We start from the raw sequence: 18,941 nt of genomic DNA, 5'->3' as shown, positions 1-18,941 counted from the left end.
TTTAAATTGCACTTCACTAGACAGGTGCAGTCACTGAGATCACTTGGATAACACAAAACACCTTTGACTTCTTACACATAAGCTTTGTCCACAGAACATTCGGGTCACAACAGCCCAGTACAACTGCTCCAGGAAGAAAATTATGTAGCTGCAGAGGAAGTTTCAAAACCCCTGTTTAGTAATTTTGATGTTTTGCAAACTAGGGTATACTTTGGGAAAAAGGACACAGATTGGTTGTCATATTTCAAAGCAATAGTAAAACTACGATTTCTATTAGAAATGTGTTTTCAAATACTTCAGTTTTTAGGATAATCATTGTAGCTAGTTATTTGGAAACCAGCAGAAATGGTTGTAAGAAGCCTTTTGGTTCAACTCCTTTTCCATGTAAGGCAAGCTGAACTTGAATGGAAACATCAGCTACACATTATCAATCTTTTTTTAAAGCATCCTTTTGTTCTCCAGTTTTCTTTAGAGGTAACAGAGGAAGGGCTCTCTAAAGACAGAACTGTTCATCTTAACAATGTAGTACTGAGCAGGAACAGAAAAGTTCCAAATGAATGACAAAAAAAGTTTTATTAAAATTTTCCTCTCACTTCCTTTCATCCCCCATGTAGCTCACAACCAAAGACTTCTAGCAAACACGAACAAAGATGGAGAACTCCATCAAGTACAGACCACCTGGTTGGCAGTGGAGCCTGACTGAGAAAGAGATGCAGAGATCACATTCTCCCCCATTCCCAAAATAACTGAAACACATTGGTGATGCTACGCCAGCAGAATTTTTGATGAAGTCACAGTATATAAAGAACCTTAGAAAGCTTCTGACCGCTTTAGTGCTGTGGTTGTTGACAGAAGTGGGAAAACACACTTGCATCAATTCCAGAAGTCACAGGGTGTGGAGCAGCACACCTCCTGTGGGGCAGGAACATGGTTCTTCTGTGCCCTCATCTTCTCCTGCAAAATGTGTGTTCTGTGAAGGACACTGCTTACTCCCCAGTGGGATTTGGCAGGAAAGCAGATGATTTCATAGCTTGCTTTGACAACAAAGAGATTCAGTGTCGTCACAGGACCTCCAGATTTTGTCACTCTGTCCTCCCTCCCAAGAAATGAGATCATTGTTTCTTTGGGTCAAAATTACTAGACTATTACAGTGAAAATGGCACAGTAACAACTAGCTTGTCAGTCAAATCCAAAGCTACTATTAGGTTATTTTTAACAAGATCTGAAAGCCTTTTTCAACAAAAAAGTTACATTTTCAGCTCAAAATGAGAGCAAAACATCTGTGGAGACAGGGCACCTGGGCACATGAACCTCTGATGAAGCTGCTGGTAATGGAGATTGTCACTATTGCTTTTGAACACTTCCATCCCTGCAGCAGGCAGGGTTTTTGCAGTGTATTTAAAAAAAAGCCCTGGCCATATTTGCCCTTTTCCTAAGGCTGCAGTGTCAGCCTGTGCACAGCCCAGATTAACACAATTCTCAGTTGCTTATTAGATGCAGACTTACAGTCAATCTTTTCCTCTGTTGTCTTATTTGAAATTTTCAGGAGATACACTTTAAATATTTCCTTAAAATAATTTCTGGAAGAGAAAGACTCTGTTCAAAGGAATGAGAATCAGTATGTCTACAAACAGTACCAATGCATGGAACCTGATTTGCTTTACATTTCTCTCTGGATTTGCTCACATTGTATCAAGTAATCTGGGTAGGCTGCTGTTCCTCTTCTATCAGTGAGCAGGGTTTCAAGTGGCTTTTTGTCCACTCCCCATGGATGAGTGCTTGGCTGACCCAGGTGTGTTAAGAGCTCACTGTGGAGCAGTTGCAGACAAGCACGGTAACCTCGGCTGACTAAAGGCAACAGTCTGGGAGAGGCAGGAAGGGAGCAGGGATGGCACTGCAGCAGTGCCGCTGCAGTGTTTTCCTCACCATGCTTCACGTGTGAACCAGCTGATCTTTGTTGACATGTGAGCCCTGAAGACAATTCCGTGTCGTTTCTAGAGCTGATACATTCTTAATCCAGGGTCAGTGCTTTTATCCACAAAATAGGTGGCATGAAAATTTGCACACTTTTTGTGGAATTAGCAGATGCATAGCAAAGTATCCAAGTAAACAGATTTTCATAGCACAAGCATATACCCACACTGTTCAACTCAGAAAGATGGTGAAGATACATCAGTATGGACTTTTCCTCAGATGATCAGTATAACACGAACATTTTTTAAAGTGAACTTTTGTATAGAAAGTAACCATTTTATGGTAAGATTAATAGGTTTACTCTTATGAAATATGATTCCTTCAGCATCTTATTCCTTATGCATAAGTACATAACTTCTTTAAGTGCCTCTGTGAAGCTCTCAATGTACAGTTTCAGACAGATGGAACTGTGTTCAGCTTCAACAGCAAAAAGGAGTTCAAAAAATGTTCTTTCAGGACTGCACTATTTCTGAAATCGCTGACCTGCTGAGATGCTTGCTTTGCTGAGAACACAACATGCAGTGCAATATCCACTTATCTCTTCAACTTTCTGGAAACATGGCATCAAATATTCAACCCCCTCCAAAATCTCCAGATCATTTATGTATTGTACACTCAAGCCTACCACTGAGATAAGAGTTATCAGCTGCTTCTAATAAACCCAAAATGCTGCTGTCCATCTTCACAGACACTGCTCTAAAGGTGTCAGTACTTGGTCTCCCTCACTCCAGTCTAGAGGCAGGGAAGCTTCTGATATTGACACCACTGTTTGACTTCTACACCTGAACAGACAGAATCCAACCAAGCCTAAGTGATGAAAAATACCTGAGATGCCCTTCCTTACTATTTTATCCAGCCCAGAAGATTCAACAGGACATGCTCTCTCACAGCCAGGACTCCTTTAGATAGATCTCAGTGCTCTCTGTCAAACTGGAAAGACTCCTAGAGCTACGTATAGTACTGGGACAGAGCTACTGTTTCCTTATCTACATGTTTTCTGAAAATACACAATAGATAAACATCACCGATCTGTACTCTGATCCTTTATACAGGACTGCAACACAGACTAAGCCATCTGCTTCTGGATATGAAGATGACACCTTAATGCCAACACAGTCCCTGATATTAGAAATCCTAGCACAGTCTTATTTCCACAAACCAAGGAAATAATATAAATTTATGGGATGCTGATTCCAAAGAAACAGGATGCAGCACACGTCAGTCTATCTAGTAACTACTCTGGAGCTACTGTGAATGTTGACTGCATACAAGCCGTTACAGGAACTGCTGGAGGAAACAACCATTTGCTCACAGCTTCAAAAGGGGAACTTACATAGGTTGACAGGACAGTCTTACCCTTTTGCTGAATATAGCCAAGTGTACATGGGTGTCACTGTGTAGTGTCTGTCTCATCCCTTACAATGCAATGGAGTGTTTCTCATTCATTGAAGGAGTTGTCCACATACTCAGAAACTTCATAAACCTGCTAACATCCCATGGAGATATGATGCTCAAGGATGATTACAAGTACTACAAGTTATCAGCATATATCAATCACTAGGGAGGGCAAAAAACATATCCTGGAAGAGCAGAAGAAGCCTCAAAAAATTCATATCCTTTCTCCATCTCTCTCCTTTCTGTCATCTTTTGTCCACACTCCTGTGCAAAGATAAGCTGAAAAATGCATTCTGGCAGCTGTATCTGCTCACCAAATAGTCATCAGTAGCATTATTTAATGGGAAAGTAATTTTCTAGCCAGACTCCTCTCCCCCCCCCCCCCCCCTTCCAAAACAGTTTTCCAGTATGTACTGCACTGGGTGCTGCATTGGTCAAAAACCCACCATTACATGCAGCCATAGAATTTTTATTACTGGTTCAGAAAAGAGGATCACCTGTTAATTGGCTGTTCAGAGAAAAGATGTCATGCTAGTATTCTCATGGAGACTGTCTCCAGCTTCTATAATAATCATCCTGTTTCTTCTACGATAGTCTTTCCCAGTGATGTCATCTCCTTCTATTTAATGGTTCTATTCCAAGATATGAGACTCAGCAGAAGAAACTGAGGCAACCTAGGACGTAAGAAATCACATTCTTTACACTGACTAAGCCTGTGATACCAAAAAGCATCCAAGAGACTTCCCACTTCTCTTGCCTTTTCCAACAGCAAATGGTTGTTCTGAAAAGCGCTCTGTGAGCTCATCATTTCAGAGTGACAGCTTCTACCCCAAATCACCCAGTGTTACCAAAATCTTAGTAATAACTTTTCCATTAACACACAAATGTATAGTCTAAATCTGTTTAGCTTAGTACTGTCTTAATTAGAGGCCATTTGGCTTTCTATTCGGTTCTTGTTTGCCTTTAATTCTTTGCCATTAGTTTTAGAGGATTCTAAGTATTTTGCATTATTTTAAACCTCATTTCTTCCTCATTTACCATGTTTCCATGAACTTTCATTTTGTTGAAACAAAGACTCTTGTGGAACATGCCCCAAATTTCACAGAGGGAATGCTGCCGCAAGGGAAAGACGCATTCTTTTTAAAGTCAAAACTCAAGTCAGTTTGGACAGAAAGTCAATGTGGTGGCCTCAAAGTTTTGTCAGACACAACATTAGACAAACTTGCATCAAACTAATGTGCAGCACTGAGAGTTTAAACAGTCTAAAGTTGAATTTAATGAAAATCTGATGGTTTCCAGGAGGGATAAGTGTGGGGCTGGGAGTGCAGATACAATTCAGATGCTTATATGCATGATATGCATGAAAGTCATGGAGTAGGCAGAGATGTTTTGACTAGACAGGCATCTGATTAGTCTTGTTCATGTAAATTTAACTTAACCTTGTCCTAAAGTATGGATGCAAATCAAAATAAATAGCCACCCCTTTGGAAAGAAATATTGAAGCTGTAAAACTTTCAAGAGCCTCTTTGAAGCTCTGGATATTGATTGTTTGAACTTTTATATTACTTAATAGTGACAATCTTTATAAAAAATGAATTCTTAATACCATGTTATTTCTTCTATTTCAGCATAGCAGATCACATACCTGTTCTTGGGTTTCCAAATATAAGCAAGTGGCTACTTATAGGATTAAATGGATGTAAGGGATATGTATATTCACATCTACTTACAGTCTCTATTTCTAGTGACCCAAAACAGTGTGTTAATAACAAACACTTTTCATTCAGTCCTACAAAAACTTCTGCAACTATGTATTACTATGCTAAACAGAGCACTTAAGTTTTGATATATTACTGTTGCTTTACAATTAAAATTATTATTTTTATTTTCACTTCTAGCTCCTTAAAAACCTCAAAAGAAATACTTTTGGCATCCCTCCTGCACACCCACTCTTGCTGATATGTGGATCACGTAAAAATATTTAAATATTTTTTAAATCCCTCATCATTTTCTGTCCTCTAATAGCTACACTCAGGTGTGTAGAAGTCATATTAGGTAGGGTTTTTTTTAATCTGACCTTGCAATAACATCAATTTCTAATCATACCAACACAAGAGGAACTAGAGAAGTAATTTTACTTCTGTGTATGTGACTACTAACACACAGTTTTATAGATAGAAAAGATCCACAATAATCATCCAGGAATGTGAAAAAATAATGAGAACCCTAAAGAGCATAACCTGTTTGGCTTTTTCTTAAAACAAACAGACAACAACAAAAGTAATAGTGAGAAATAACATGATTACAGGGTAAAAGCACCTTCCTGGGGAGAAAATAGTGAGTCCTAAAGAGTTATTTAATCCATCAGAGAAGGCATAACAAGAATCAATAACTAGAAGTTGAAGGCAAACAAATACAAATGAAATAATGTAGAAAATTTTTAGCAGCAGGCATGATTACTACTTGTATTATCCTAGTACCTGGAAGCCAAGTCATGGATCGGGGCTCTGTTACGTGCTGGTAAAAAAACCCCAAACCAAAAGAAGACACCCAAAATACAGAAAAAAAATTGTGATCCTACCAAAAGGTTACAAAAAGCTGGTAAGATGAAGTAACAGAGTAAATCAGTGATAATATTATCTGATATGACAGGCAGCAGTTTCAGGGCATGGTTTCATGATACAAAGTGTTGAGTTGAGATACAGACTTAAGGTAATTCTGTATATCAAGACTGTTTTGTTCAATTCCCACCATTTCTCTACAGCTATGAAATGTTGAAGATTGATCCTTATTTAAAAAAAAAAAGTACTAAAATCAGGTTTTTCATTTTTATTTTGCAACAAAAGACCAGTGAATTATTTTTGCAAGTATTTTGATTTTTATGAATTTCAGTGAATGGGTTGAACAAATTTTCCCTAACAGTATTTCCACCTGGTCTTTTTACAGGAACTTGCTGCAGTACTTGGGATAAAAGACTGCGTATCTCAGAGAAAAACATGCAAAAGCAAAGTATGAGATTTTGTTTTCCTCATAGCAAATCATTAGGCTTGGTGACCAAATCTCAAACACCATCCATAGATAAAGCAGATATTAACAAAAACTGAAACTCAGACCATGGTCTGGCAAGGTTTCTCTGAAAAAAACTTATTGTGCTACCAAATTCTAACATAAAAGATAACAAGATGAGCTTGTGTTCCCAACACAATTGCTCTGACACTGGAGCCTACACATCATCCTTGGTAGCTTACAAACACAGTAGGTCACTACAATTTGACCAGGAAGAAGATAAAGGGGTAAGCCAAGAGCAGAATTTTCTATTAAAGTTTTTGCCATCTCTTTGTGAGATCAAGGATCAGAAGGACAGCCCCTGAAATTCATTGTGAAGAGAACTGGGAGCATCTCCTCTTATTTTTCAACAGGAAAATGCAGCAGAAAAGCCCACCTTTGATTTCTGTTTCTTCATTTAAATTATTAGCAGACTACAGAAACACCCCCAATATCTATTGCACTGAGAAGCTCTGGAGGAGCTAATTTTTGGGTGTGGGAATGCTGAAGAGAAAGCAAAACCTAAAAAGCTGGGGTCAACACTCCACAAATAGTCCCTGAGACTTGGAAGCAAATTGGATATACCCATGGTGTTAAGCACCCATCCTTCTTCCTTCCCTTCCTCCCTGGAAGTGGCCAGCCTCCTCCCATTGGCTGATGGTTTGTGTGTCTGTGTTGCACTGAGCTGGACATTCATGTTCACAGGCTAGACAGGGAATTGGTTACAACCAGTTCTAAAAGCTTCCATTTTTCTCTTGTGCCTTGTTAAAAACACGTTGAGCTATGGCTATAATAAGTGACGTTAAAAGAACACTGCTTCATTGCAAAGTTTAAAGACACTTAACAGCCTTACTCTTTGGCCTCGTGCACCATGCTGAATTTTTCCATGGGACTGTGGCTGCCCCGTGTGAGCAGGACATGGCTCAGGAAGTGAATCAGGGCTGTGCATCAAATTAGATTATTTATTGGTTGTTATATGTGTTGTCTTTAGGAGTTATGCTGAGAACAAGACAGACAGCTCAGGAAGAGAGCGATGGGCATGTGGTTAAGGCAGTTGAATGCCACACAGAACACTCAGTTCTGACTCTGCCTTCACCAGCAGCCCCTGTGAGCAAGGAGCGAGTCAGACCTTGCACCCTGGCAGATGGCCAACCAACCTTGTCTTCCTCATTTTCTGGGAGTCCAAACAGAAACACCTTGGGCCTTTCATGTAGAAATGCAAAGCAGATGATGGTAATGGAATGTTTGGGTCTTGAGGGAAAAATGGAGCTGGAGGCACAAGGTTAAAAGGCAGGAGAATCCATTTAATATCATTGACTTTACTACTGACTAAACAAGTAGCTCTGTTTTCTCCTTGATTTAACAGGACAACGGTGCTTTTCTGTTCTGGGAATACACAAAAAATCATCAAATACTGTGAAGCTCCTTAATATCATTGTAATAAGCCTACAAAAACCAAACAAGTTTTTCTGATTCTCTATATAGAAAGAAAGTTTTGGCTCTTTTAATATACAAATTATCATACACTGCTACATACTTGCTTTAAAAATATATACAACTTATATACCAACATGTATAAAGACAGAACACATCTATTTTTCCTTTTACACTCTATTTGTGATCACCCTCTACATGTGATTTTCAAAGTCCTTTCTATAGGTTCTACCAGGGCTATAACTTTATTATTCAGTGAAATTGCAACATGGAATAGGAGAGGGAGCAGCGCTTATTGTCAACAAAAGGTATATACTGACTCACAAAAAATAAAAATATCTTCATTTTTTTTTATACAACACTCTGATGTTGTGTAACCACAGCCACAGGAATAGAAAAGCAACAGGAGAGCTAGTAAAAAGGTCTTTTCCTACTTATTTTATTACATCAGAGTATCATCATATTGAAAGCTTTCAGTAATACTAGGCTACCAAGTTTGCAAAATAAAATATTATACTATATATATCCAACAAGAAATAAACAAATCTACCTATATCTTTAAAAATAACCTGAACACTTTCAACAATTACTCTGACTTAAAAATCTGAGTTAAGAGAAATACCACAACGATTGAAAACACAGGTGATGATCTCCTCCATTTTAGGTAGAAAGACACTAAACAGAAAAATCTAACACAATAATCAGAGAAATCATGAGGTTTAGACACTCAACAGAACAGAAATAATTTAACAATGTCTGACAACATCCCAGGCACACAGTGTTGGAACACTACTAAAGTGGATGTACATGAGACTCAAAGACAACACCATTTTAAAGGATAATTTTCATCACTTAAGAAGCAAATAGACAGGAGAACGAAATAGAAATTTAGGTTCAGGCCTACAATCAGATCTTCAGAGTGAGAACCTGCAGTCACCAGAGTCCCATGAGCTTCATCAGGCCCCCAGGCTATCGAGGTCCATTTGAATAAATCCAGTTGCAGGACTAGGACCTAAATATGTAAAGAGAAAAAGAATGAAATCGGGTAACAGAGCACACAGCTCTAATTAAAGAGACACCAAACTAATCAGAGTGAAATAATCTGAGTGCCTAGACCATGACAAGATCTCTATTTTTACCTTAAAATGCTGCAGCTACAGCAAAAGCAACAGTGATATCTTACACCAAGAGATTTATAGAGCATTAATTGATCACAGCACATTCCCCTTCAGGCAAACATAAGTACCTGCAGTGTGTTTGCTCACCTCCTGTGTGCTGCTGCTTTTTCCTTGTTATATGTAATTTGGTTTATTATTTTTAATAAAAGAGAGTGGTCTAAAATCAATAAATGTATTTATCTTCATCAGCTCTTCATGTAGATTTTCAGCCTCTTAGTAACATGATGGCCAAAGCTAAAATGAGATAATTTGCCCGTATTTTAAAAACTGACAGAAAGTAAACAATATTTATATAAGAACTGTCATTGCTATGACTATCTGAAGGTTGTAAGAAGTTCTAGCTTGGCAGTGTGTCTCCACAAGGTTTCAGTACAACCCCACAGTAGCATGCACGTAGTATCATACAACTGCTAATGAGAAAAGAGACTAGCAAAAGAAAGCCTTCCCCATAATGAGGTTTGCCCACTGGAATACAGGCTTTAACATAACAGGCGTGTGTGACAGAAGCAGTGAAGACACAGCAGAAATATCAGATTTATGGTGGCACAAGCACATGGAATCACATGGGAATCCATGGGGAGCTGAGTCATCCAAACTTCCACACCAGCACTTACCACCCACCCCAGGAAGGGTCCATGCTCCCTCTCTAGCTAAGGCTATCTCTCAGCTTGGGAGGCCGTAATGGCCAATTCACCATGCCTGTAAATGTCATCACTGCACCTTGGACCTTCACTAGCATGACCTCTTTGAGACAGCCAGACCAAAGACAGAATGAATTGTCCAGGAGTATGATACCATTCTTCCTATTACTAGAGCAGAGTTACACCTTCAGAGATCAGCATGTAACCTGACAAATCAATTTCAATACACCTTCTAGCCAAAAAAATGTTCAAGATATCCAACAATCTCTGATTACTTTTCTATCTCCTACAGGATGGCTTAAGATGCAGCAAGATCCTTGACATAAAAAAATTAGTAAATTTAAAAATTAACTCCAGATGCACAAGGACATGAATATCTTAAATTCACTGAGACATTGATTTGCCTATAGCACTCATGGAGAGATAAAGACACAAACAGCTATTATTTCTAGATAGGAAAAAATAGTAGTATATACAATACTTTCCATGCACATGGACATTAAGAAGCCTTTTTTGCCAAGATGACACACTGACTTAGACCAATTATATATAAGTAAACTCACAGATATGCAAAGCAGATGAGATTTCCAAAATCTGTGAAGAAAATAAATGTGTTTGTCTTTTTAGAATTGGTGTTAGCTCAGGACAGATAACAAAACTTTTACTCCCATTTTAATATTGAATTCACAGTTATGTCCCACATGCATGTCTGAAACTGGCACATAGTAAAGAATCTACAACACTGGACTTCAAGTAAAGTGTAAGATTTTGGTTGTTTTATCTCCAGAGAGTTACAGCCTCAAACTTGGAGTCACACTGTAGGCACACAGGGACTTGGGGGGAAGATGCAGCTGGCCGGGCTCAGCCTTATGCAGGCAGAGGTCCCAGTCCCAGGACCCAGTGTGCCCATGGAGTATGTTTGCTCACTGAATTTATGATTTCACAAATTTTTAGCTAGCAGAGAGTAATCTACTGCCTTTCCTGGATATCACTGCTCTTTCTCTGAACAAGCTGAAACTATTGATGGGCCATTAATATCAAACTCCTTGCCAGAGTTATATTTCCAAAGAAAGACAGGTTTTAATTTCTTTTCCTTAAATATTTATCTTTTTAATCTGGACACCTAACTACTCAAAACCTAAGACAACCTTTCTTATTGCTCTTGCAAACACACATTAACAGTTTAAATTTCCACACCAGGCAGAAATTAATTAAAAAACAAGAAACAATTAAAAAGCTGTTTGGATTTTTTTCTTCAGGTTATGCCTCCTTGATACTAAAGCTGCCTCATCTCTGGTTTAAGTCAGAAAAGCCTAGAAACAATTCTAACTCACACTTGTTTGCTACCATGTCCATACAGCTACATACCACTGGAAAGTTAGCTAAGAGTAGATGTATTTTCTCTGTCCTTTCTCAGCCTATGAGTTCTGGTACATGCTGAAGGGGGAAGGAAAAAATGACTGTGGCTGGTATGGGACCTGGCTATAAAATTCTCAAGCAAATGAAAAGCTTCCTCTTCCTGGGGGGAATTCTTGCATCATCAGGCAGAATCAGAATAAGGAACTGAATTGATTAATTATTACTGAAATACTATGGAGTATTGTTATTAGAAGACTTGACTTCATAATTTAATTTTAAGGAAATTACTGCATCTGTGTTCACCATTACTATAAACCAAATGAAAAGAGCAGTGCCTTCCCAGCAAATGAAAAATACATCTTTTCATACTAGGCACCCCACTGTGGCATTACAAATCAAACTCAACAATTAATGTCCAGTCCTTTGTGGCAGGTGGGGAAATATTCTAAGAAATATTATGTGGGAAGCAGGTGTAGGAGTGAAGAACGTCAAAAAATAAATAATACAATTATATTTGAGGACAGATTTTACAGTTTTTCCTATGAATGACTTAACTGTTGGTGACACACACAAAGCTGTACAGCTACACCATCATCCTGCCTATTGCTCAGACATGTAACTCTAGCATCACCTTACATCCTAAAGATATTCCAAATCCCGAGATTCATATTCATAATTTGCAGATACTTTCAATGCCACATTTCCAAGACAGTATTTTTCTTAATCCTCCCAATCAGCTAAAGTATTCTTTCGGGTTAATCATCATCATCATATTTTGATTCAGTAAGATTTTGCTCTCTGCTTTTTGATTCAGCAACATTTTTTCTCTCTGCTTTTGACAAACACAGCCCCATATCACACACATTCACTCAGAGAACTGCTGCAAAGATGCTTTTCCTAGTCAATCACTTGGAGAACACATCACTATCTCCACAGCTCTCCCTGGCTACTTCTGCAGCATCTACCACTTATCTTCACTTGCAAGGTCCATCCTTGCTGATCACCACCACACCTATTGCTCCTTAATCTTCATCAGGAAGACAGCTGTGCTTTGCTCGTGTTTGAAACCAGGCCAATTTTCATGAAACATAAAGCTCAAAAGACCATTAGATCATACTGTCTAATTTGATTGTTATGTTGTTTTTGGATAAAACATTTAAAAACCCTCCACTTCTTACCAATAAAAAAAAAAAAAATTAGGGATGCTTCTTGTATCTTTTCCCTTCCTGTCTCCCACCTGCCATTCAGTGTCAGGAGTCCAGTTTCCAGCTCCTCACACCCATATGGTGTATTTTCAAACAAACCTTTTGTGCCTTTTTCTCTCTTATACCTTACACTTTATGGAATTGCCCTTAAATATCTGAAAACATACTGCATTACTGTTGTTCAAAGCTTTCTCTGAAATTCAGCTTACTAACATGCCCCTACAGCCCCTATAAGCAAAATGTGTGATAAGTAGTTACATACACATCACCTTTTTCAAATGTCAAAAGTAAGAAAGAGTGGGATGTAGGAGACAGATCCTATGCTAGAGTAAACAGAGAGAGGCTCCTTGAGAGAGATTTGGTTGAAGGAACTCCTGAAATGCTACAAAATGTCCTGTGAAGGAGTCTCTGATACTCTGTGGAAATGGCCTAAGGAAATCAGTCTTTTGATTTAGTTACAGGAGTTGGATCCCTAAAGTATGAATGTTCCCTGACTACTAGCATTTCCCTTTTCCTCTGTGTACATTTTCTACTTTCATCTCTATTATATTTACACTGCTAAAATTTAAAATTGCAGATATCCTTTCCAGCACATGTCTGCGTGATGCAAAGCATCATAGGAATTATTTTCCAATTATACAAAAAAAGTCTTACAATGCTATACAGTATTTCATTATACAGATCCTGATCACGCAATTATCATAGCTTACCCAGATATGCCCGGTGGATGCACAGCTTTTTGCACTAACTTCAACCCTGGTATTTACTAAACTCCTCAATCCTATATTAAAGACCTGGAATGCATTCATGGCTGGCACCAGCTTTTTTCTCCCCACTGTGAATCATGGACAAGTCCTCAAGACAAATCAATATAGCTAAAAAAGCAGAGAAGGGAGAATAAAAATATTAGGAAGAATTAGGATATCAGGAAGATCTTATTCATATAAAGGGCGATTTGACATTGGAATGGGCTGCATAAACAATAATCAAAAGTCATACCAGGCACCATGTAAAAAAGAAAATAGAATAGAACAACTTCTACTAGTGATGATCCAGTTCTTGCTCCAGATAACAGAAAATAAGTTCTTTCAAAGACCAAAGTAAGAGAAAAATGCCTCCTGAAGCAAGCAAACAAAAATAAGGACACAGTCAGTCATAGATCAAAATCCGATCAAAATCTAACCAGGGAAAATATTGAATTAAATTATTTGATTTCATGATAATAAATCTCATTAATAGCAAAGAGTTAACTGCAAAATGCTGAAAAGGATGTATTTGATTCTGTATTACAGTACACTTGTTAATAATTCAGAAACTGGGGCAACTATCATGGCAGAAGATCTGTAGTTATTTCAGTTACTCAAAATGAAGGAAAATTATAGTCTAACCAAAATTAGTAAGTGGACCCCAGAAACACTAAATCAAATTTAAGTGAATCAAGTTTAAGTGATGATAGACAGATAACAGACATATTAAAATAAACCCATTAAAAAAACAGCCTGTGTTTTATGAGGCTTCAAATTAAAGACACAACTGTAAGGAATTTAGTACACTACTACTCAATGTGTTAGGCAAAGGGAGGGTAACAGTTACCTACAAAATCTCCAAATAAATTCATGTTAGTCACTAACATTTAGTCTCCCATAGATTTAATTTACTCACAGTCTTAGGGTCACTTACAAGCACTGACACTTATCTGTTTAAAGGTTTGGCCAAGATAACTTATATGAAAAACAAAAGACAAGGGCCATCAGATATAAAGTTCTTGCCCCATTTCAGGAGTTGTTTTAATTATTAATATCAGTTAGACAAGTCATACAATCTTAAAATGGTTTGGTTTGGAGGGGGCCTTAAAGATCATCTAGTTCCAACCCTCCCTGTCATGGGTAAGAACACCTTTCACTGGACCAGGTGCTCAAAGACCCATCCAACCTGGCCTTGAACACCTCCAGGGATGGGGCATCCACAGCTTCTCTGGGAAACTTGTTCCAGCACCTCACCACATTCACAGTAAAGAATTACTTCCTAACATCTAGTCTAACTCTATCTCCTTTCATTTTGAAGCCATTAACCCTTGTCCTATCACTACATGCCAGTGTCAGGTGCAAGGGGGTGTTAGGATTGCATCTGTTTAATGGAAGTCAATCATTAGATCGGTTATTCCGTAATGGGAAAACACACCAGTTGCTTTGGCCTCAGGAAGGAATCAGGACCCACTTCAGCAGTTTAGCAAAAAAAATCTCTGCTCAACACACCACTACAATCAAAATAAAAATAACAAAACTGGCAGCTTAAACAATGCAAGACAATTAGAAGAAAACCAGTGTAATAGGATTATAAAAATCAGTGCTGTGACCTTACCAGAAAAAAAAATCCCATATGAGGTACAGGTTACTCTTTCTCCAAAAGGATACTAAAGATATAGACAGGGTGCAAGTGTGAATACTGCTAAACATAGAAAATATCCTATGAAGAGAAACTAGAAAGTTTCAAATCAAGAATATTATGTATGCACATGTAAAGTAATTGTTCTAGAGAGGTCAGATCAGATATTTGTATGCTTGCTATCTTACAGCACAAGAAAAAAATAAAAGAAGCACTAAAAGTGTGGAAAATTCAAAACTGAGTAGAAGAAATGTTTTTTCACATCATATATAATGCATTCATATTATCATGGAAATTCTGTTATTAATCTAAGCACAATGTCCCTACCAATGACAATATAAATTAAACCATCGCTACATAGAGAAATCAGGAAGAAACTTACTCATAGTTAACATCAACTGAAGCATTAGAAGATATTTTACCAGTCAAATGAGAAACTGTATTATGGTTTAAGCAAATATGATAACGTCTTTGTAAAAATATAAATTAAAAAAAGGAATAGCAACTTGATTTCATTATTGAAATTTTATTCACAATCTCACAATAACTCTTCCTACAGTTTGCATTAAATACTATTAATAGCTCATTAACAACAGTAGTTGTCTTTAGAAGGTTTTGAAACAACTAAAGGTTGGACACAGTAAGCTTTTATGTGAGCAGTAAAGTCAAGTACATGAAAAAATTAAAAACTGCATGATTATGAACTTGTTTACTCCATCACTGCAGGTTCTATCTAAAATATATTTTTTCCTTATTTCCAATCACAGCCAGTTTCTTAGAAGTTTGTCTATTTTTCAAAGACCTGATATTGAACAGTGTTCCCTTTATCACTTTTTTAAAGGATTATTTTAACAAGGATTCTCATCACAAATCTTGCTAACAAGCACCCAAAAACTGAATACTTACCACTCACCCACAGACAAGCCAACTAGAATTAGCTTAAGCACTTAGCATGCCATAACTATACTGCTTGGTAATCTTGCTAAGATCATCCTGGTTTAGTTTGAAATGCACATTGTCACTGCAGATACTGCGTCCCACACTGCCCTGTTGTATTAGCAATTACAAAATCATATATAGCATTATAACCTATATAAAACATAACATTATACTTTTTATCAAAGAGCAGAGTCTTACTTTTATTAGGATAGGCAAAAATGAAAGAGAGTATAGGGATGTGGCTTCATATATTTTGGTTGATTTTTTTCCATTGTATCTGGAAAGATAAAGAGAATATGTTGTCTGGAGGTGGGGGAGCAGGAGAGGCTGCCAGCATTGTCAGTGTAAGGCTGGGCTTAGTCAGAGGCTGGGTCAGGTAATCAGGGCAGAGGTAAAAGGCTGAAGCATCACACAGTACAAGAGACAGTAAAAGTGAAGACTCATATGTCAATAATATACAGAGCACAAAGAATCAGAAAGATTGCCTGGGAACTCTTTCTTGGATAGAGAGAATACAGCTTGTACTAGGACACAAGAAACTGAGAGATTTAAAGAACTACATGAACTTAATGTGGTTATACTTGAGTGTAGGCTCTAGTTCTGGTAGAGCAGAGAATTTCAGTCCATGGGCAGCTGTGGGTCTGAGAAGACTTTACTGCCTGCAATGACAAGAAAATTATCTGGAATAAAAGCAACATAACAGGTTGCAGAAAGGCTGTATAAAATTTCTGAACCCAAAAGGCGCCATCATCTGTGTTCTGAAAGCAGCAAACCATTCACCACCAGGATACTAAGAACATAAAAATTATTCTCTTTGAGTAACTTACTCTGTTTTGCTGTTTCCATGGGCTGTGTATTTGAGTGCAAGAACTGTCACTTGGCAGATTTACCTTTCAGTTGTATAGTTTCTACCTGTGATCATTTTAATAACACCTCCCATTTACAGACTGCCACTTTCTCAAATAAAAGTGACATTTTGCTTTTCAAAGCCATTACATGGGTGACAATATGTTCTGAATGTACATTATTTGAAATATACCTCACTGGACATTTATCTGCAAAGTTACCCCATGCTTTTTTCCTTTTAAGTAGAAGGTGGGCAAGAGCAATAAACTAAACTCATGGGAGAAAATTTAGATGTAAAGGAATTTCTTGTTAAGGACACTTCTTTGCTCATTCCAACAGTACCAGAGCTATTTATTTGGTAATAAGAGTTTCTGGACTGAAACAGACATTTCTGAATTTGTTGAAGATTAATGCACAGTTTAAGAGCTTTGTGACAGGCACTACAGAAGCCAAGTGTCAGATAATATATCAACTTCTGCTCAAGTCTAATTCTAATTTAATAGTTAGAACCCTTATTCTTACGGTCTTGTTTCAAATATTGTACTACAAAGACTTCAGCAGGATACATAGCTGCTGTAAAAGTCTTGTAGTGCAAGTATCATGTAGGCATTAAATTCGACGTATTTTAACGTTAGCCAAAGCACGCTTTTGAAGGCGAACACGTGCCACAATCCCCTGCATAACCTCTGAAGGAAGGAAGAGCTGAGTTTCTGCTATAAATGAACAAAAGAAACCTGACATGAGGGCAGCGCGGAGCGGGCGCGCTGCTCGGCGGGCAAAGGTCCCTCCAGCCTCCCGGGGCCGCCGCCAGTAGTAACCTGCGGAGGAGGGAGGCACGGCCGCGGCCCCTAATGCCGCCGAGCCCGGGCAGGAGCCCCTCGCCTCCCGGCCCCGCGGGCTGAAGGCACCGAGGCGATGCCCGGACCGTCCCCATGGAGAACTTTCTGGCCGCGCTGGCTCGGGGACAGCTCTCACGGGGAACACCCTGAGGCCACTCGGACGAGCTCGTGCGCAACACGGTCCGTGCGCCGGTAACCGGCAGAGCTGAGCACTGCCACGGGCGAAACCACCGCCCCCCTCCCCCGAGAGAAAAGGATTCCACGGGAAAGGAAGGGGATGGTACCACCAGCCCCTAACATCGATGCTCCTTCTATACTTGTAGGAAACCCTGATTTGTTCATCAAAACTCAGCCCCTGAGCTTTACCTGAGAGCTGCTCATCTTCACCACGCAGTACACGAACAGAAAAAATGCTCTGGAACAGGTGGGAAAGTGAGGGAGCAAGGACTAAAACTGTGCATGCTGGAGCAGACACGAGCATGATTTCAGGATCCCTCCTGGCAAACAAAGGAAAGCTCTTGACAAGCCAAAGACTAGGAAGAGAGGAGACTGCAAGAAGTCCGGCGAGCTAGCTTTTACACCTGTAGATGTGGAATACACCAGCATGTCTGCTTTCTGGTTTGCTGTTTTACTATGGTCTATTAAAAGCAAATGCAGCTGAACAAGATTACCACTCTGCACCTTCACACTATTCTTTCAAACACATCAGCTGGCCAGAGCAGTAATTTCTGATGTATTTTCACTTTGCTACCTCCTTCGTCTTGCCTATATATCAACACCACCTAAAAATTAAACAGTAGACTTGTTATAACTTTATATGCTTTGATACCATTTTAGTGAGACATCCTTAAGTGACCTCAGATGACTTCATCTGGGGGTGCTAGAACTGCAAACAGGATTGAAACAGTTGCTTTTATTACCTTCCAGTGTTTCCTATGCAATTGTGATCAATGTTGTTAACAGTTGCACACAGTTTTCATTAGCGTGCCTAGTCTTGCTGCCAAAGCTGACGGGACCGGACAGACAAACGCCCCACCAGTGAAATTAGAGTTAGCTGAGCAGTGACAACCTCCTCACAAAAACAAGCAGGGACACAGACAGAAAAAGTCACATCCAATGTACAGCCACGAGTAACGTTGAGTGAAAAATTTATATTGAAGAGTGGTCTTCCCATAAATGTATCTGTTCTTTCTGGCATAAACTCCTCTACTGCATACTATGCACGACAGAACAGGATCATTATTTAAAAGCCAAAATACCTGACTTGTGATATGTTTTATCTATCCTGTCATAGCAATCTGTCTCAATCCTATCAAAACCACAAAACAAAACCACAGAACAAAAATTCTGGAGACATACTTTCACTATATGAATCAATGAAGGCTTAGAGTTAACACCACTATATAGCACAAGAAAAAAGCCCAAACATCCTAAAGATTCAAAACAATATCAAAAAAGTTTTACTTCACATACTTTTCAAAGCCTTTCCTCTCACTGTTGTGAGTGCACATATCCCTATTACAGATATTAAAGAGCTTGCTCCTAGCAACATTCTGATGTGAAGCTTCTATAATGTGATAATTTTTGTGACTTCATCAATAGGTAAATCTGTTTCATCTTTCACATTCTTATTAAACAATGAAAAATCAAATGGGTAAGAAAACCAAAATTCAAGGAGAACTAAGGTAATCAGGTCCAACT

At 38.6% G+C, this 18,941-nt stretch overlaps 1 protein-coding gene across 22 annotated transcripts in view; it reads right to left on the bottom strand.

Annotated features, from left to right (window-relative positions):
* Nucleotides 1-7,697: 7,697 nt before the first annotated feature.
* The window catches only part of LOC105758664 (uncharacterized), a 32,989-nt gene continuing 21,745 nt past the window's right edge, over nucleotides 7,698-18,941 (bottom strand). For 7 of the 22 annotated variants that reach the window (XM_072930250.1, XM_072930266.1, XM_072930248.1 and 4 more), the window contains one exon: nucleotides 16,221-17,737. In XM_072930250.1, the coding sequence (XP_072786351.1) occupies nucleotides 17,011-17,737 (727 nt within the window). In that variant the 3' untranslated portion in view covers nucleotides 16,221-17,010. The other 15 variants (XR_012056440.1, XR_012056439.1, XR_012056432.1 and 12 more) reach the window with 11 other exon arrangements.

This window comes from Taeniopygia guttata, chromosome 1 (genome assembly GCF_048771995.1).
Source record: "Taeniopygia guttata chromosome 1, bTaeGut7.mat, whole genome shotgun sequence".
NCBI classification, from domain to species: domain Eukaryota; kingdom Metazoa; phylum Chordata; class Aves; order Passeriformes; family Estrildidae; genus Taeniopygia; species Taeniopygia guttata.
This window is presented reverse-complemented; position numbering and strand designations above follow the sequence as displayed.